The sequence below is a fragment of the Crotalus tigris genome, unplaced genomic scaffold, assembly GCF_016545835.1.
Source record: "Crotalus tigris isolate CLP2741 ecotype Arizona unplaced genomic scaffold, ASM1654583v1 scf7180000024153.1733885, whole genome shotgun sequence".
NCBI classification, from domain to species: Eukaryota; Metazoa; Chordata; class Lepidosauria; order Squamata; family Viperidae; genus Crotalus; species Crotalus tigris.
The window spans coordinates 1368460-1388652 of record NW_024100414.1 but is presented as its reverse complement, the minus strand read 5'-3'; the positions used below and the strand labels follow the sequence as shown (position 1 = coordinate 1388652).

Genomic DNA, 20193 nt, shown 5'->3' with positions numbered 1-20193 from the left:
ATTTCCAGCCAAAGTATTTTCTCTTTTGTTTTGGTGTTTTGGAAGCAAAACCAACCTTACTCCCTCCGGGAGCCATTAACATATTGTCTTGGAACACGCTGTTTATTAACTTCATCCCCAAAGCTGCCAAGGTATTAAAAAGCTCATCCATTTAGTCTGAAACTTTTGATGGAATATCTGCACTCTTCATACTGACATTTCTACAAAGGGTAATTTAGTAGCACAACAATGCAAGATCCACCGAATAAATAAGGCAGGGAAAAGTAAGCGTAAGGATGTTTCAAATGAACGGCAAATCTCACGGTTTATTTTCTCATGCTTAATTTGAAAGGGACTGATCTGATAAACACAGAAGACTATGACAAGGAAATTTAGATACTTTCTACAGTCTACTGATATCAAAGGGAAGAAATACCCAAGGCCCGCATTTGTGCCCACTGAAATAAACTTGGTTTAACTCTCAATAGAACTTGTCGATTATGTAGCGTGCTTATAAATGATGGCTGATAATATTAAAATGTGTTACAGGGGTTGGACTAGAAGACCTCCAAGGTCTCTTCCAGTTCTTCCAGGTCCCTCCCCCCTAATCACATCCTAACCCAGTCAGATCCTTTTACCAGAGGGGCTGGAAGCACATACTCCTTCCATCAAAAATTACTATTTTAGAAGGCAGAAGAATTCTCTATCTAACATGAGAATTCTAAACCTTGAAGTTGATAATGAAAGAACTGATATGAAGGGATAATTAGAGAGATCTAGGATCATGGAATATTGTAATCCAGTAAAACCACTGGGCAATGGGAAACATTTCAGTTCATTCACCATATGATTTTATTTCTTTATAAAGCTGCTAAGTTGCCTATTTTACAAGCAACAATCCTAGAGAGCTCGCAACAAAGCCGAAAAGACAAAGGGGGTAAGCAATAATTAATTCATTAAATTTAAAGCTCTCTATATTTCCAAAACCTCCAGATGTGTCTGCTTAAGACACCACCAAGGACAAGATGGCATATAATAAGGGCGAGAAAAACGATTTATCCTTGAAAGGAAGAAAAATATATATATTTGTACTTGCACATTATCGGACTTTTGACGAAATCATGGAAAAGCTCAAAGACAAAAGATGATTTAAAAAACCCCGAGGAATGTAAATATATATATTTTTTATTAATCAACTCAAGTTTAAGTTGATTAATCTACCAATTACACTGATGAAAGGGCCGGCTCTGTCTTGCCCTGTTACGAAGGCAAAATTTAAGGGTCATTTCTCTTGCGAAGGAAATAAAGACGCTATAAATGCCAGGTTCACTTTAATAATACATGCTGCGCGCTGCGCCCAACATCTGCAAAAATGGAAAGCAGAAACACACACACGCGCGCACGCAGCCACACATCTTGACACCTCGGTGCTGCAGCTTATTGTTCCTTAAGTGACGGAAGGTTTAATCAAGGAAACATGCAATCCATCACTTGGAACGAGGCAGACTGTGTGGGTCTGACAGCCTGCACATGGCTTTATACAGTGGGAAAACCTCACCACCTGTCAGCCACTAACCTTTTACACCAGGATCCGAGATACAAGCTTTATTCCCTTTCCCTCCCTCTCCCCAATGAGATTCTCCTTTATTTTGGCACCGTCCCCCGTTATTGGCAGGGACAGAGGAACGAGGGCTGTTGATGCGCTGTCGCCGAGAATTTATGCCCCCTTAAAGTGACTTATCTCTCCTCCCAACTTCTGTTATTAGAAACCATCTACTTCTCCTTCTGCTTGGTGAAGTTCTGTTATTATCAGAAGAACAGAATTAGAAGGGGCCTTGGAGGTCTTCTAGTCCAACCCCCTGCTTGGGTGGTCCTTGGGTAAAAATGATTCCTGCCCTCTGCTCTTCCTTTTCTCTAGTTGCCCTTGTGGTGCTGACCTTCTGACTCAATGCCGCCCTTCAGAAGAAGTTGTGAGAGGTGTGGATGGAGTAGTTCTTCCTCGTGAACTCTAAGATCAGCAGGTCAGAAGATTATTGGATCTTCTTGAGAACCTTGACCTCTTCTCTCAATGCCCCATCATACGGTCAAGAATCCAGTCTGAAGATGGACTGTTGTTGAGAAGGACTACTTAACTGACCACCTGACCAACAAGGTAAGGCTTCAGAAGAACCATTCGTCTTTACAGTGTGGGCACGCCATCTCCCCCCCCCCCAAGGCCTACAGAAGTATTACAGGTCGTCCTCAACTTACAACCATTTATTTAGCGAACGTTCGAAGCTACAACAGCATTGAAAAATGTGACTGGTGACTGTTTTTCAGACTTGCAAGCGTTGCAATATCTCCTGATCGAAATTCAGACGCCTGGCAACTGACTCGTGTTTATGACGGTCACAGGGACATGTGATTTCCCCTGTGCTGGACCTTCTGACTAGCAAAGTCAATGGGGAAGCCAGGTCAACTTAACAGCCGTGTGACGAACTTAACAACTGCAGTGATACGCTTAACAAAGTTGGCAAGAAAGGTCATTAAAAACAGAGCAAAACTTGCTTAATGACTGTCTTGCTGAAATCTGGGGCTCAATTTGGCAAACTGAGTGTTGTTGTTGTGAAGGGAGATCAGTTGTTTCTTGCCCGAAGTGACAAAGCTACACCCAAGGGCGTCTCTAGGAAGCAAGGAGATCTGTTACTTACCTGAAATGGCATATAAATTGGAGTGCTGGTACTCAAAGTCTGGCCGAGTGCCGTGGCCTTTCCCTCGAAAGCTGGCGGGAAGTGTCAACGATATATGTCTAGAGAGAAGAGGCAAAAGAGCAGACTTGACCTTCAAGAACAACCATCCCAAATTAGGGAGACAGGGATGCTTCGACAGATCGTCTCGCCCAGCTGGGTGACCTTCCTTGGACCAGTCACTCTCCCTCAGCCCTAGGAAGGAGACAACGGCAAACTGCTCCTGAAAAATCTTGCCAAGAAAACTGCAGGGACCAGCCCAGAACTGGACATGATTGAATGGAAGAAAAACAAACAAACAAAGAAGTTGGGTTATCAGGAGCTTAAGTAGAAGATGACTTGACTTTGCTATAATAGAACCAGTTTGGTTTAGTGGTTAAGGCACCAGACCAGTGGCTGTGAGTTCTAGTCCTGTCTTAGGCATGGAAGCCAGCTAGGTGACTTCGGGCCAATCACCAGGAGACTGGGAATTCTAGTTCTGCCATAAATATGAAAAACTGGGTGACTGTGGGCCAGTCACCAGGAGATGGTTAGTGTTAGTCCTATCTTAGGCAGGGAAGCCAACTGGGTGACTTGGGCCAATCACCAGGAGACTGGGAATTCTAGTCCCACCTTAGGCATGAAAACTGGCTGGGTGACCTTGAGCTAGTCACTCTCCTTCAGTCCAAAGCACCTCACAGGATTCTTGTTGTTGTTAAAGTAAGAGGAGGTAGGTGTGTTGGATATGTTTGCCACCTTAAATTATTTGTAAAAATAATAAAGACGGGATGCAAACAAACAAGCAAGTGATCTTAAACCTGTCCTAATTGCTGGCATGAATTGACTTTACACAAATACAAGCATGAGCCAGATACGGATCCTAAACTTATTACTGCTGCCAGCTACGTCTCCTGCTGGTATATTTTAAAAAGTCACATTTTATAATCATTTTTAAGACTATAAACAGGGAGATTTTTCCTTCCGTGCCACTCAGAAACCCAAAACAACCTAATTTACTGGGAGGCAAAAAGATTAATATAACCCCCGAGTTCCTGAATGCAGACTGTTAAACGCCAACAGCTTGGCAGCATATGGCAAATCAATTACTACTTTCAATTTTGAAAGTCATATTCACACATGCGCATTTAATAAATAAATAAACAAACAAAAAACAAACAAATAAATAAATAACAGCTCCTGAACAAAAGTGGAGAAGAGGGAAGGGAGAAAGAAATGGTGAGCAAGAGGGAAGAACAACTGGGGAACAATAACACAGCTGAGATGAACGGAGGCCGCTAGAATCTGGAATATAATTAATCATCATTTCAAGCAGCAAGGAGCCATATTGACACGGGCCTCGCATTTGAATGTGTAATTAGGGTGACGTTCTTCATCAAATTATATATATATAAAAAAGAGAGCTGGGGAAGGAGGGAGGGGCTGGGAGGGGAGAAACTAGAAAAGTCTTCCAATTCAAGCCATCACTAACTATGATGACTAATTTCGAGACGGTTCAGGTTAGCTAGGCCATTCTGGAGAAAGTTTATCTCAGAAATTATTCAGCACTTAAGTGGGGGAATAAAAATGGCAGATGAAGACAAGTAAAGCCCAAAATTGCATCATTTCAGAGGTCAAGATCTTGAGTCCTGCTCAACTCGATGTGTAGCGAGGTCCAAGCTGGGGAAAAGTAACCTAAATCTTGCACTGACGAGTCAACGTAACACAGCCAAATCTACATTTAACAGACTATTGAGGCAGAAATGTCTGTAAAATCTGAAAACATATCATTTAGCCGATTCAACTGGCAAGCAAAATTCTTTTTGATTTTTTCCCCCCAGCTTTTCATTATATTTGGTCCTTTAAAATCTGAACTCTCTGCTCTCAACTGCTAGTTTTCTATTATTGTTATTATTAGTAACAGTGGTAACAGTAGTTGTATACTATTAGTAACACTGTTTAAAAAGTTTCCATCTCTTAGGGGAACGCTCTTTGCCATCACCCTATCTTTAGACATATGAAAGCATTTTAGTTCAGTGATTTATTATTAGGATTCTACTTTTCTCCTGTCTTTTATTTATATTTCCATTTGTAGATGATAGATAGGTAGGTAGGTAGGTAGGTAGGTAGGTAGGTAGGTAGGTAGGTAAGGTAGATAGATAGATAGATATGGATAGATGGGTGGATAGAATCAGGTGGATAGAAGAAATTTATTACTATAATTCTATTTTTATTCTGCCTTTTATTTGTATTTGGATGGATGGATGGATGGATAGATAGATGGATGGATGGATAGATAGATAGATAGATAGATATGGATAGATGGATGGAATCAAGTGGATAGAAGAAATTTATTACTATAATTCTATTTTTATTCTGCCTTTTATTTATATTTGTATTTGGATGGATAGATAGATATAGATAAAGATAGACTATAGATAGACAGACAGATAGAATGAAGAGTGATATAGATATATAAATATATAGATAGCTAGACATAGCCAGTCAATTCCAGAAAATAATAGTACAGCAGTATATGACCAACCTAATTTTATCCCTTTTTTGTGGCGGTTGTTGAGTAAATTAATTGCTCACTACAGGTCGGTTCTGCCAAAAACATGCTGGTTTTCCACAAAAACATTCCCCACTGAGGTAAAATGTGGTCATGTGACTGTGGGATACGGTCAGTGGCTGTAAATGTGGGCTGGTTAACGAGCACCTGACATGCAGTCATGTGACTGCGGGGGGGGAGGGAAGGGTGGCAGCTGTTGGTCATAATTACCTCAGGGAGGTCCGTCAGACTTCTGAACTGTTGCTAAGCAACCGGTCATAAGCTGAGAACTATCTGTATTTTTAACCCCTCCCTGGACGTATCATCAGCCAAATCCGGCCTTCATCTTAAGAGCTTTCCGAATTTCTTTTTATTTATTTATTTATTTTATTAATAAAGCTTTCTGAATGTCTTGCTGCATGTGAGAGCCATTGAAAGAGGATTGGGGGGCGGGGGTTAAGCAAAAAAAAAAAAAAGCAGATATTTAAAAAATAAAAATAAAAAATAAAAAAAGGAAAAAGGCAATGCCTTTTAATGAGGAACAATAAAAAGCCAATCTCTCTGGAGCCGTAATTAGAGGAAATTAATTGAAGTTGTGTTTTGACACCGTCGCTGAATGCGCCGGTGATATGTGACACGTTCGCGACTCTGCCCACTGCACCACGCTGCCGCCTGACGGGGGGAGGGGGAGTGGGGGGGGCAAAGGCATGGCAGAGGACTCCCCCCCTCCCTGCCACTTGCAATGTGTGGTGGTTCCGCAGCCGGGCTATTCCCTCCTGTCCTACTCCGGCGAGTAGGCAAACTTAGCCCTGAAAAGAGATTAACAATTAATTACTAGGACTTGGAGAGAATCTCTAATGCTGGAAGACTGGGGGGGGAGGGGGGAGGCAGGGAGAGGGAGCTCATTAATATGAGCAAATGCCAATTAATTCTCCCCACCAGCGGCTGAGAAAGAAGTAACGCATCACATTCCCCCCCCCCCCGTCAGCATTCAAATGACAGCACAGGAAGGTGTTTAATCTAAGAGGAAGAAGAGAAACAACATCTCTCTCTGTGTGTGTGTGTGTCTATATGGGTGGGTTGGTGTGTGCGTGTGTACATGTGTGTGTTCCCATCTCCCTTCCATAAATTGGGGGGGGGGGGAAGACCAGGGCAAAGGGATGACCAAAGAAGGCTCTCCCGCAGCTTCTTCTCACTTGCAGACAAAATGGAAGCTGCCTGATCTTTGGGTTCTGCTGCTCTTTGGTGTAAGCGGAATACCAGGGTCGGAGGGAAGCCCAACTGACTTCTCTTCTCCTACCAATAAATCGGTCACCGTCATCTCTCCTGCTTAAGAGTTGAAGAATGGAGGTGGTGGGGTGGAGGAAGTGAGGGTGGATGGGTGAAAAGGAAGAGGAGGAGGAAGAAGAGAAAGAGAGAGGAAGATAGGATGGAGAAAAGAGAAGGGGAGGAGGAGGAGAAAAAAAGAAAAAGGAAGGAAGGAAGGAAGGAAGGAAGGAAAAGAAAGGAAGGAAGGGGAGGAGGAAGAGGAGGAGGAGGAAGAGAAAGAGAGGAAGATAGAATGGTGGAGAAAAGAGAAGGAAGAGGAGAAGAAAAAGAAAAAAGAGGAAAGAAAGAAAGAAAGAAAGAAAGAAAGAAAGAAAGAAAGAAAGAAAGAAAGAAAGAAAGAAAGGAAGGAAGGAAGGAAGGAAGTGGGGAGCAGGAGAAATAAGAACAAATAAGGAGAAAAACAAATAAGAGGAGGAGACAGGAAGAGTAGGAAGGAGAAGATAAAGAGAGGAGGAGAAAAAAAGAGAAAGAGGAGATCTGTCTCAGTAACAGGACCCCAAAATTTCCCTCCATGTTAGGTAGGACAAGGTGTCACCTCTTTTCCAATTCCTAGCCTGCTTGTCATTGATTGATGCTGCCCATTCAAAAAAAATTAAGTATAATGTCCTAGCTGTTACTAGAGCTGAGAAAGGAAGACGAATACAGACACAGATGGGTGATAAATAGGGTAGACATAGGAGTGTAAGATGTTGTGAGGGGATTTTGAAACTGGGTGTTTCTGAACTTAGGAATTTAGTTCGGAGACTTCAAAGTGGCCATAGATAACAGCCAAGTGGGGAATTATGCTTCAAAAACCCTCTTTTTCAGTCCTTGCTTGAAAAGACTGTTGACTTAGGTTCATCTGGAAACCATCGTTGGCAAGGAGGAATGAAAAGCCCATATCTCACCTGGGCAGGTTGGCAGCTGGTGTGGTGGCTGGTGCTTGTGGAGAAGGTGTGGTAGGCTGAGATGATTCATGATTTCGAGGGACCTTCCCCATCCGATACCAGATCCCCATGTTGTTCAATTCCCTTTCCATCAAAGAGAGAAAACAGTAAGATTCCTTCAACACAGAACATAAAATAAAGTAATAGGTTCAAAGCGACCTTAGAGGTCTTCTACTCCAACCCCCTGCTCATGTAGAAGACCCAAACCATTCCAGACAAATGGTTGTCCAATCTCTTCCTTAGAAGCTCCAATGTTGGAGCATTCACAACTTCTGGAGGCAAGCTGTTCCACTGATTAATCGTTCTCACTGTCAGGAAAATCTTCCTTAGTTCTAGGTTGCTTCTCTCCTTGGTTAGTTTCCATCCTTTGCTTCTTCTTCTAACCTCTGGTGCTTTGGAGAATAGGTAGACGCCCCCTTCTTTGTGGCAGCCCCTCAAATACTAGAACCCCGCTATCATGTCAGCCCTAGTCCTTCTGTTTGTTACACTAAACATACCTAGCTCCCTCAATCATTCATCATATGGTTTACTGAGTTGGAAGAAGACACAACAAAAGACTCTTAGAACTGGTTTAGAAATGAGACAAGAGGTCCCACTGGAGAGGAAATCGGTCATCTGAAAAAAAGTCAAGTGAAAAGTCCTGAAAAACAAAAACACCTCCATACCCGATATACGTATATTGTTGAGGAGTTTGTTTGCCTCGGCCCAGTATGCGGACATCACAAATGGCGGCCTCTGTAGAATCCCGGGGGATAAATTTAATGCACAACCTCTTTTTCCGAAAAGCAGTTTCTTCTGAAAAAGACAGTGCGGGTTTAAAAGCTTACTCTTCTCTTTACAAGTAGTTGAAGGCTTAGAGGAGAGGAGAAACAGACAGACACAAAGAACGAGAACAGTAATTGCTTTGAACTTTCCCAGTTTCTCCTTCCCACTCCCCTGGGATCTTTCCATCTCCAAGCCTTCTGGTCAAGTTGTAGAGAACGTCTATCCCTGGACCATGCAGAGACCCGACTATCTGGACCTTTAAAACATGGTTGAACCTCTGCCGAAGGGAAATGCAAATTGTGGACTCAGTATATGGTGTCAATCCTAAAGAAAAAATGCTATCTGAGAGAGGAGAGGGCAAGATTACAACTCTTGAACATCCAGCTACATTGGATGAAGCTCACATTGGTTCCAGCTGTGGTGATTCCTTATTATGTGTGAGGGGAATTTCATCCAGAACTTCTCAGAAAGCACCAATCCTCATGGCAAAATGTTGACCAAGATGTTTCTATAGTTCGGGATTTTTTTTAGCTTCCCCCCCCCCCAGAACCTCAATCTTTCACCTCCTCCCTTCTCTTCTCTCATCTAGTCTGGATTTTGATGTGTTGATCTTCAACTAAAACCCAACAATAGGGATGCAGGTAGGATTCAACTCAATCCATAGCTGGTGCTTCAAAGAATCCTCTCCCTGGTTGAATGTAGAGAGGATCCGATCACTAACTCTACTTACGTGTATCCATAGTTTCTTGAATTGGGATGAAGCCGACGGGCAAAGTATCTTTTATGTCTATGAGTTTCATGTCAACCAAGACATTTCCTAAGTGACTCTGTTGGAAGAAAGGCAGAAGACTCAATGGCCGCCAAATAGTGGAGAATTCGGGCAAAGTTAAACCACCCAGATACACAGAAACAACATTCCCACAAGACCATTAATCTGATGACTCCATTCATCCGGTCAATAAGATTATTGTACAAACACAATCCATGTATCCAGACTTTCTCACAAATCATCCCTGCTCATCTGAGCTTCAGTTCAAGTTGGGGTGCTGGATCAAGAGGCGTGGCTTTGGAAGATTAAATCTTGGATAAGACAGTTATTCGAGTATTGGCAAAGAGACTGGAATGATCAGAAACATACATTCAATCATTCAATCAATCAAATCTGTATTATGGTTATAGACCAGCATAAACCAGACTGTGACATTTGCTTAAAATGCCTGTATTTGGGAGATCACTACCAAATTCCACAATGACCTAAGCCCATGTTGCACACTAGCAATGGCCATTAAATTTAGTAAAACTAAGCAGATTGATTAGGCAACTGATGAAAAAAAAAGGGAAGCTCCCATAGTAGAGCATGTCTGTCTATTTGTCTGTCTGTCTTAAGGGTTGAACTGTGGGGTGTTCTCTGAGCTGCCTGTCACTACTAGGCTAGACAGCATCACTGGAGCAAAGTTCATCCTCACATGCACTCAGCCTGGTCCTGAAATGTCTAGAAGATAGCTCAAGAGAACATCAAGAGAACATTTTTTAGCTGTCATCCAATGGTCCTGTGGACATCCGCAGTTCCGTTCTTGTAGCCCTTCAAAAGCTTTTTCTGCTTCAGAACTATGGAGATGTGGGTTTACAGACATTCTTCTAAGGTGGGACTGGCTCCCTTGAAGTTCTAAAAGAAGGGAGGGGACCAGAATTGGTTGCAGAGACCAGGTTAGTCCTGCAGTCAGTGGGAAAGAGGTTTGGTCCATCCCTGGTGATCTTCAGACCCCCTCAGAAGGAACATTTGGAACCCACATCTTTCCAGAGGCTCCTCTTTCCAAAATTACGAAGCATGGAAACAGCTCCAGTTTTATGAAAACACCACCGTAGAGAAAAAAAAATACACAGCCAGAGAAAATCCTTATCTGAGCATAAAAGGCATACATCCAGTTTGCTAATCAGCTTCATTTTTGAAGCTTGGCCTAAAAAGTCCAGAAAGCAAAGCAAAATGGGAAAAAAATGGGGTCGGGGGGGGGGAAGAGGCGATCCTCCATGCCAAGTTGGAACAAGGAACCCTGCTTTGAATCCAAGCAAACGTCGTCCCTTATTAATTAAGGGCTGGAGAAGAATCCGTGTTCTACAGCAAAGCTTTCATGCTCACATTTCATAACATTTCCATCAGAAACCGTATCTGGGATCTCCCTTGTTCTGACAGTCATACAAGTAGAGGCCTATCATCCTGTGTCAGCACGGAAACATGTTTTGCTTGAGGGCGATTGGAAGGAGAGAAATGGATTTTGCATTTCCCCCGAAGAATCTTGGCACAGGGGACCAAAGAGAATGTGAATAATGGGGCACAAATCTGACTAGGAACCAAAAATTTTATGTGTGTCTGCCTTTGAGTCAGCCTCAACTTCTGGCAACTCACAGACAAGAACATACAGCTTTCTTGGCAACATCTTTGGGGTGGGCTTCCTAGGACCCAGGGAGGACTAGCTCTGCCTCCCCCAGGGAACTTCCATGGCTGAGAGGAGACTAGAACTTGGATCTCTGGGCTGCTAGTTCAGCAACTTTCAGCATTGTCCCATGAAGCGTTCATCATTATGACTCTGGCTCTTGGACTGAGAGACAAGGACCAGCCCAAAATCAGGCAGCTGGCTTTGGTGCCTACAGCAAGAGCAGAACTCATGGGCTTCTGATCCAAGCTCAGAGTCTTCTGCCTCCTGACCTCCTGCTTCTCATGAGTCTTCTGGCTTCTCATGGTCTCCTGGCTTCTAATCCAGGCTCAGGCTTCTGGCCTATAGCCTCCTGCTTCTTATGGTGTCCTGGCTCATGGTCTCCTGGTTTCTCATGGTCTCTTGGCTTCTAATTAACTCATGGTCTTCTGCCTCCTGCTTCTCATGAGTCTTCTGGCTTCTCCTGGTCTCCTGGTTTCTAATCCACTCATGGTCTCCTGGCTAATGATCTCCTAATCCAAGCTCAGTGTCTCCTGATTTCTAATTCAAATTCATGACCTCCTGACTTTTAAATCCAGGGCCTTAACCACTAATCCAAACTGGCTCTTTAGGAACCAGTTATATTAATAGTTAATGCACAAAACACTCTCTCCTTCAACCTTCCCACTATCCTAACTCCAAAAAGCAGTTGGACTTAGAGCTTCATCACCGAGGAAGAATTCAAAACGTGTTTTCTTTGATCCTACTTCAACCCCTTCATAGTTACACCACGCTGATTAGCGGACCAATTTGCCTAGTTACCTACAGTGAGTCAAATGACAGGGTATCAGGCAAGGGAACTTGGCAAAAACATGCATGAATGTTTTTTTCTTTCTTTCTCTCTCTCTTCCTTATTTTCTTTAGAATATCAGACAACAGACCTAAGTTTGGACTTTAAGAAAATGTTTGGGCCAAAATAAGCAAGTCACTTACATTCTCTTTGGAGAAAGTCCGTGTGAAGCACAAATATCGTGTGACCTTGGATTTGAACAAGCCATCCTTCCAAAGATCAGCATCTAGGCCATCTGCGGTTTGTGCAACCTGGGGGAAAAAAGAGAAAGGGAAGGGTCAGGTCATCTGTCCATCCGTCCGTCCATCCATCTCGTCTGTCTGTCTGTCTGTCTGTCTGTCTGTCTGTCTGTCTGTCTCTCTCTCTCTCTCTCTCTCTCTCTCTCTCTCTCTATCTATCTATCTATCTATCTATCTATCTATCTATCTATCTATCTATCTATCATAAAATCTGTTCCTGCTGGTAAATTCTACTTTCCTTTACAATGTTTTCTGCCTGGAAAGATAAGTGAAAAACCCTGAAAAAGATGAAATTCTGTGTTATCAAACGTTGTGCTGTTTTCGGGCAGACTTAAGAACCTTGATATGCAATTGTTTTTCAACGTTGCTTATAAACGGCAAGCCAATAAACCCAGCATTCCTTTTTTTTTAAAGGGGGGGGGGAGTTTAAAAAAAAGAAACTTCAAAGAGGTGATTTCATCTCAGGATAATTTCCTCCCGGCCTTGATCATTCTGACGACAAAACATTTGCACAAAATGTGCGCAGCAGCGGTGGAATGTCGACAATGTCATTTCAGTTCAAATCTCCAAAAAGAAAAAAAGAAAAAAAAAAGGGAAAGAAAGCTTTTGGGGATGTGCCAGAAAAAAAAAAGGGGGAGCTTGCCAGACCCAAATCCTGGGAAATTGAAACATGAGGGAATCTACTAGGGCTGAAACTTGGAACAGAAAAAGAACCGAGGCTGGCCTTCCAAAGTCTAATAAATCCTTCATGTACCTTTTGTTTTTTGTTTTTTTGCTTTTTTTTCCATTAAAGAATGCAGCGTTTCTAAGTTCAGAAGAAAAGATTCTTTTATCAGGCTTTAAGACAGTGGTTCTCAACCTTTCTAATGCTGCGACCCCATAATACAGTTCTCCATGTTGTAGTGACCCCCAACCACTTATACATCACTGGGTGCCAGGGGCGTGGCCAAAGAAAAGGGGGGGGGAAATGGCGGACAGCCTTGTTTGGCGACCCCCGTGAAATGGTCGTTCGACCCCAAATGGGGTCCCGACCCATAGGTTGAGAACCACTGCTTTAAGAGAAGAGCTTTGAAAATGAATGCATCCCTTCCCTAACAGATTAAGAAAGGGGATCACGTGACCCTGGGACACTGCGACTGTCATAAATAGGAGTCAGTTGCCAAGTGTCTGAATTTTGATCACGTGACCTGCAATGGTCATTAAGTGTGAAAAATGCTCCTAAGTCCCTTTTTTTCAGTGCCGTTGCAACTCTGAACGGTTACTAAACGAAATGTTTTAAGTCAAGAACTGGCTGTAGTGTTTCCCAGGCTCTGCAGAAATGTGAAATTTCCAACTCCCAGAATTCTCCAGCATGCTGGTTGCAGGACTCCCAGAATTCTGCAGACTGGGGAATTCTGGGAGTTGAAGTCTACACAGAGGCTGAGAAACAGGGCTCTAGCAGCTGAAGGCGGCTTAAGTGGGGCCACACCACAACTACTCTGTCTTGTCAAGCTTTCTTTCCCTCATCTTGCACCAACAACTTAACCACTACACTATCTTGCAAGGATCAGCCAGCTGAGTTCCAGATTCCAGAGAGAAGCAACTTAAGGAGAAATTTCCTGACAGGGAGAACAAATTAATCAGTGGAACAGCTTGCCACCAGAAATTATGAACATGGCGGTTTTTCAGAAGAGATCGGACAACCATCTGCCTGAAATAGCATAGGGTCTCCTGCATGAGCAGGGGGTTGGACTAGAAGACCTCCAAGGTCCCTCCCTTCTCTGTTATTCTATTATTCAACTCCCAGCATGCATTTCCTCGCACACAAGCCAAGCCCCTGCTCTGCTGCGCAAAACCGCAAACAGCCACTCAACATGTCAACCAAAACACACTGGAGGTTTTCAGCTTTCTAGCAAACCACCACAATGACACACCATCGCTAAGGTTTTATTTTTTTTTATTTTTTTTAAAAGGAACTTCTCTTTCTCTGTTGTTTCTGGGGAGAGTTATTGGGGATTTTAGGACTGGCTGTTCAAATAGCAAAAATGCTGCACCTGAAGAAAATCCGGAGAGCTTTATTAAAAGCAGCAAAGGGGCGCAGAGGCTGAAAGTTTACTGGGAGAGAGACAGCACGGCCAAGGATAAACCCGAAAAACCGGATGGGTTTGTATGAATTCTGTTGCCCTTTTCATTAGTTCCCACTGAAATAGGTGTCCTATCGCTGCCTATCCATTTTATCTACCCATTTTATCTATGTATCATCTATCCATCCATCTATCCACTAATCTATCCAAACTATCTATCCATTCCATACCGATATATCAATCATCTATCCATTCTATCTATCTATCTATCTATCTATCTATCTATCTATCTATCTATCTATCTATCTATCATTTATCTATTCATTTTATCCATCCATTTGATCTAGTTATCTCTCCCTTATCCATTTATCATCTATCTATCTATCTATCTATCTATCTATCTATCTATCTATCTATCTATCTATATCTATCCATTTTATCCATCCATTTGATCTAGTTATCTCTCTCTCCCTTATCCATTTATCATTCATCTATCTATCTATCTATCTATCTATCTATCTATCCATTTTATCCATCCATTTTATCTATGTATCTCTCTCTCTCTCTAATCTATCCTAGCTAGCTAGCTATCCTATCCTTCTATCTATCCTATGTATTTATGTATTGATCCATCCATCATCTATTTCTCTCTATACTCCCAGCTTGTTTTTCTGGGAACACCAGAAATCGGAGCCCAAAAGCAACAGCCTTCAGCATCGTCTCGAGTCCTCAATAAACACAGCTGCTTCTCCTTGTGGCCCCGAAGCTTCCATCCAATCCTGCCTGGAAAACTGTCAAAATGTCAGCCACCAGCCTGCACATGTTTTACTCTGTCTGCCCTTGTTAGCCTGCAAGAACATTCTCTGCCTTTTTCCCTGCAGAATGCCAAAGGCTCACTTAATTAACTCCTGCCCCGAGTAAAAATTGAAATGGGCAGTGGTTCGTTTAACAACGGTGGCAGGGAAGGTCGTAAAAAGGGGTGAAACTCCCTCGCTTAGGAACAGATATTTTGGCAATCTGGTTCAAAAACAGGTCACCGAGAGCCCTATGCCTCCCCCCATGCACCTCTCAGATGGATCAAGAATCTTCCTTTCCGTCTTGCAAAACAGTTCAAAAAGCCGGATTTCTGATTCTTACTTTATGGAAAAACAAACAAACAAACAAACAAAAAACCAACCGTCCTTCTTGGAATTTGAAGTAGTGAACTCAGCACTCCCTTATCAGCCATCAGGTATGAGGAAATACAGTAGCTACTCACAGAAGGCTCTTGTTTGAGATTCCAGACAGATGATCTGCAAAATTCTTCTCCTCTTCCCCCATTAAAAATTCCAATCACCTCTCCTTTATTTTGTTTTCCCTAAAAAAATTATTATTTTTTCCCCGCAAGTTCTCCCAACAATATCATAGCTAGAAGGGGCTGGTTTGGCTAAGCTACAACCGTCAGCTTAAATAGGGTCGCAGCAGCAACCCACCAGAAGCTCTCAAAAACTTGCATTTTTGTAAGCTATGCAGCCAAGGCTCAGGGCAAAAAAACCCCCCAACGTTAGTGGTTGATTACAAGAACAAAGCAAGCATTTAAGCCAGATTTATAGAGTCTGAAGAAACAGCCTTGGAAAACAGCCTGTGGTAAAAAGCAGGGATAGTATTGAAAATAAAATACAGCATCACCTTAGTAAATTTCCTTGCACATAAATTCGATTTTATTAAAAAGTCGCTAGTCCTCTTGAGGGTGTGAAAACTATCCTCCGACATCTGCCTTGGCACACTGTTGCAAAAATAATGAATCAACTGAACGACTTCTTTTTTACTGAACTCAGCAATGTGTACGCACTGTTTTTAATTTCTATTCCCCCCTTTTTTTATTAGAGTCCTTTAACTTTAAAATTGCTTTAGGAAAAAAAAGAAAGAAAGAAAAAAAAACTGAGCAGCAAGTGATGTGGAATTATCCAAACAACCACCAAGTAGAAGGCAGAGAAACCTGGATTCAGATATGACCACTCACCAAACCAGGATAGATTCCTGCATGGCTTTTAGAGAACAACTAGCCTGCATTCTCACACAGTGTTAAGTCAGATATAATTTATATCTTCACTTGCCTGGGATACTCACTCCTTACTTTAGCACAGATGAAACATTTTATTTTATTTTATTTTATTGATAAAAGAGAATATTTGACATGAGGAGCAACATTGAGAGGGCAAGCCACTAGAATATAACGTGAAACCAAATCCTGCTTTTACTAGCCCTGATGAGGTTACCTAGTTTGGTAATGAAATGTCTACAAGAATGAGAGGCATCAAGGACACCTTCCTCTTATTTATATATTGTGTGTATATGTTATACAGGTTTATAGGTTATGTTTATATGCCATCTCACCAACAAAGCAATTTGGGGTGGCTTGGGAAAAGATCATGGTTTATTTGCTTGGGAATGATATGTGCCATGAACCCAGCTTTGCTAACCAGGCTTAAAGTTAGCTCCCAGCTCCAGAGAGTTCAGTGCTGCAATGCACACTGCATGCCAGCGCATTACACACACACACACACACACACACACACACACACACACACACACACACGACGGAGGAAGGAAAGGAGCAGGTATCACCCAGGGGATGGTTGGGTGGGCTTCATACTCACCACGTCGTAATTGCTCGGGGCCCTGTTCCGGGAGGCGACGACGCCAACGCCGGTAATGGGGTCCATAGGCACGTTGGCCAAAGCATCGGTGAGCTCTCTAACCTCTGGCATGGTGGACGGATCCTGGAAGACGAGAAGAGTTGGGAGGTAGAGACAGGTCAGAATGCAAATTTATAGACTGGATGCATCGCAAGAACCAATTGTACGGGCTGGGACCTTGTCTGCAATCGAAATATTCTTAAAAAAATATTTTAAGAATGGCATTTAACCTCCCCACCCACCCTTGGTCCCAGCCAAAATAATACCTCCAAGCAGTATAACAACAACAACAACAACAAAAAGGATTTCCAAGCATCATTTCATGATTTTTTTTTAATTTTCCAGAACTAAAATAAGAGAAGTGTTTTATTTATTTATTTAGGGAATTTATAGGGCTGCCCGCTCGCTTTTGGTGGCTCTAAGTGGCTTGCAAATATACCCACTCAATTACTTCTACTCAAATCTCATCTGCCTGGAGATTTGAAAGTGACTGGGCCAGCAGCCACTGGGGAAAGGATTGAAGCTTAAAGAGCTGAAACTCCTCTAGAGTTCTAGAATTCAAGAGTATTTATGTTATTCTGGAATTCTTCTAGAGTTCCAGGGCTCCTAGAATTCTGGAGTTTGTTTATATTATTCTGGATTTTTTTTGCTAAAGTTCTAGTTCTTCTGGAATTCTAGAGTTCATTTATATTGTTTTGGTCCAGGTGGAAGGCTAGATGTAAAATAGATTATTTCTCCCCCACCCAAGACTGGTATTGTTAGCACAAATGGAAGCTTTAATCTCTCCCATTCAGCCTTCTGCAGGAAGGAAGGAAGGAAGGAAACGTGGTTTCTGGATCCTGGACTGTTTAAACTATTTAGGCCGTCACTGAGCTACTGACTTTGCAATTCACACCAACCTCTGTCCCTGTATACATTGATGCCCTCCCACAATTCCTCTATGCACATAAAAGCATGTCTATATTCCTAGAAAGGGGCTCTCCCGCCCCAGGCTTCTGAGGATGCCACCCACAAACAACACAATCAAGTATGACCGTTTGAAGTTACAACAGCACTGAAAAAAGTGACTTGTGACCGTTTTGCACACCGCTACAACATCCTCAGGGTCACGTGATCAAAATTCATAACATATTCACTCATATTTATGACAGCTGCAATGTCGTCAATGCAACTTATGACCATTGCGAGCTACACCACACTTTTTGGAATATTGGCCGTTAACCCCCCCACCACTCCCCATCAGCTATATTAAAACATTAAGTTAAAGACAGCTTTGTGATATCCTGGATGTCAAGACCTAAACCAGTAGGCTGCATATCAGGTATGCTTTTAATTGTTGTTTTACTGAATACACAATTGGTTGATTTGTACACATTGCAACTTGCTACAGTGGCATTTGGTAGTGTTTACTTTCATGGCTCTATATTACGATTTAAAGGCAACATTCCCCTGTCACAAACAAGGAAACTATATTGCAGCTTAGCAGGTTGACTGAAGGAGCCTGTAACTAATTTACAGGCAACATATTGCTTATTTCCAATATAGATTGATTGCTAACTTGTCACAAATCCATCAGTGGGTCACTACCTTATATTGTAGCCCTTCCTGGCTTGACATCAGCTTTTCTTGGGGGAAAAAAATGAACTGTAGCCCTTGTTAACCTAACCAGTAGCATTAACGGATAACAATAACAATAAAATAAAATAAATAAACACAGCTAGTAAAGATACTCTGTTCCTGTTGTTGAGTCAGTGTGTCAACACACAAATGCTTTCAGCGTCTCAAGGGCAATGCTGCACATTTGTAATGCAATTTCTAGGGAACGGGGTGGGGAAAAGCTCTTTCCGCCCCCTCATTTAAAGGCTCTCTTCCTTGTTTGAACTAGGGACCCCCCCACACACTTTTTCAAACTGCCAGTCTTATGTTTAAGCGTGGCAATGGGAATTGCCAGCGATGGGAATCCTTTGCAGGGTCGGAACTAAGAAAGCAGAGAGACTGGAGCAGGGGGGTTCAAACCGGAAGACACCCCACCTAGGTGCCATTTCAGGGGGGAGCCGGGGTGTGTGTGCGTGTGGGCAGCCCAGCATGCAAGAAACTGGGGTTATGCAAGGGAGCTTCACAGCTTTAAGCGTAGAAAGCCGCTTTAATGCAACAAAGCAGAGGGGGCTGAGCTCCGGGGTCTGCTCCCAAACACAAGGGGCTTTCAGGCATTCCCCCCCAATCCCCCACCCCAAAACAGCATCAGGAAGCTGGCGGATGAAGAGCAGGCGTGCCTCCCTGGGTTGTGGTCGTTGATTGGCTGGCAGAGATTTTTTCTCGCCTTGCACTGAAAAAGGAGGGGGGGCACAAGACAAAGCCAGCCCCTTGTTCTGAATCTTTGCAGGGGTTCCCCCCTCTCTCTAGGCCCTGAATAAGGGAGAGGGCTCCCCCCCCTTTAAGAAAAGGGGGAAGAAACGGGGAGACTTACCTGCCCCCCCTCATGTACACTCTGCAACAAGCCCGAAGCGCGGCTTACAAGGCCTACGCGCTCCTTTCCCCGGTTTACAAGGGGGGGGAAGGGTTCCCCCAATGCACCCCAAAAGGTGCATGTGGGGAAAGGGAAGCGGGGGGGAGAACTGGCAGGAGCGCAGGGGGGAGGGGGCGCAGGGCCCAGCCCGGGATGGGGGAGCAATGGAGGGGAGTGGGCAGCCAGGCCTTTTGGTGGTGGTGGTGGTGGGGAGACACTTAACTGTTGCTGGTGGCGGCTGGTGGCGGCTCCCCCGTTTCAGGCAGAAGCAGCTTTTCATTGCCCGGCAGGGCGGGGACCGGAGCGGAGGAGGAGGAGGAGGAGGAGGAAGGGGAGAAGAAGAAGCGGCAGCGGGTGGGTGGGAGGGAAGAAGAGGCCCGGCGGGGCCCGCAGGAGGCGACGGTCCTTACCGGGCGTGCAAGCGCGAGGCCCCCCAGCCCCGGGCAGATCCCAAGCGGAGCAGCCCGTCAGCAGCCGAGAGCGAGGGCGGAGGAAAGCGGCGGCCGAGGCGAGCTGACACCGCCTCCCACCCAGCCGGGCGCCGCTCCGACGAGCCGCCGCCGCCGCGCTCGCTAGAGCACAGAGCCCCCTGCCTCCCGGAGCCCGCACTGCCGCCGCCGCCGCCTCGCCCGGCCTCCGCCTCGCCGCCCACCGGCCCCAGGCAGAAGCGGCGCGGCCAGCCGCAGCTCCTCCGCCCGGCCGGCCTCGCTCGCCGCGCGCCGTGGGCGCACCGGGCACGCCAAAGCCTCTCCAAAGCGCGCCCGGAGCGCGCCAGGCGGGCTGCGCGAGGAAAGGAGAGCCACCGCCCCCCCCGCCCGGCCCATCCGCCGGGCCCCGAGCGGGAGCGCGCGTGCTCGAACCCGCGCCCGCTTTGCCGCCAGGATAGGAAAGGGGGTGGCGGGGGGGGGGCATTGATCCATCTATCTTCTATCATCTATGTATAGCTATATCTGTCTGTCTGTCTGTCTGTCCGTCCGTCCATCCGTCCATGCACCCACCCACCCACCTATCCATTCTATATCTACCATCTATCCTCTATCATCCATTTCTATCTATCTATCTATCTATCTGTCTGTCTGTCTGTCTGTCCATCCGTGCACCCACCCACCTATATCTACCTATCATCTATGTCTATCTATCTATCTATCTATCTATCTATCTATCTATCTATCTATCTATCTATCTATCTATCTA

General features: G+C 44.2%; 1 protein-coding gene across 2 annotated transcripts in view; it reads right to left on the bottom strand.

Annotated features, from left to right (window-relative positions):
- Positions 1 to 19717, bottom strand: part of MVB12B (multivesicular body subunit 12B) — a 40829-nt gene extending 21112 nt beyond the window's left edge. The window contains exons 1-7 of one of the 2 annotated variants that reach the window (XM_039322916.1): positions 19410 to 19717; positions 16455 to 16577; positions 11657 to 11764; positions 8983 to 9079; positions 8153 to 8282; positions 7449 to 7571; positions 2670 to 2767 (exon numbers count right to left, since the gene is read on the bottom strand). In XM_039322916.1, coding sequence (XP_039178850.1) covers positions 2670 to 2767; positions 7449 to 7571; positions 8153 to 8282; positions 8983 to 9079; positions 11657 to 11764; positions 16455 to 16565 — 667 coding nt within the window. In that variant the 5' untranslated portion in view covers positions 16566 to 16577; positions 19410 to 19717. Of the gene's footprint in view, positions 1 to 2669; positions 2768 to 7448; positions 7572 to 8152; positions 8283 to 8982; positions 9080 to 11656; positions 11765 to 16454; positions 16578 to 19222; positions 19350 to 19409 lie in introns of those variants that run through there. The other variant, XM_039322915.1, reaches the window with a different exon arrangement.
- Positions 19718 to 20193: the final 476 nt, after the last annotated feature.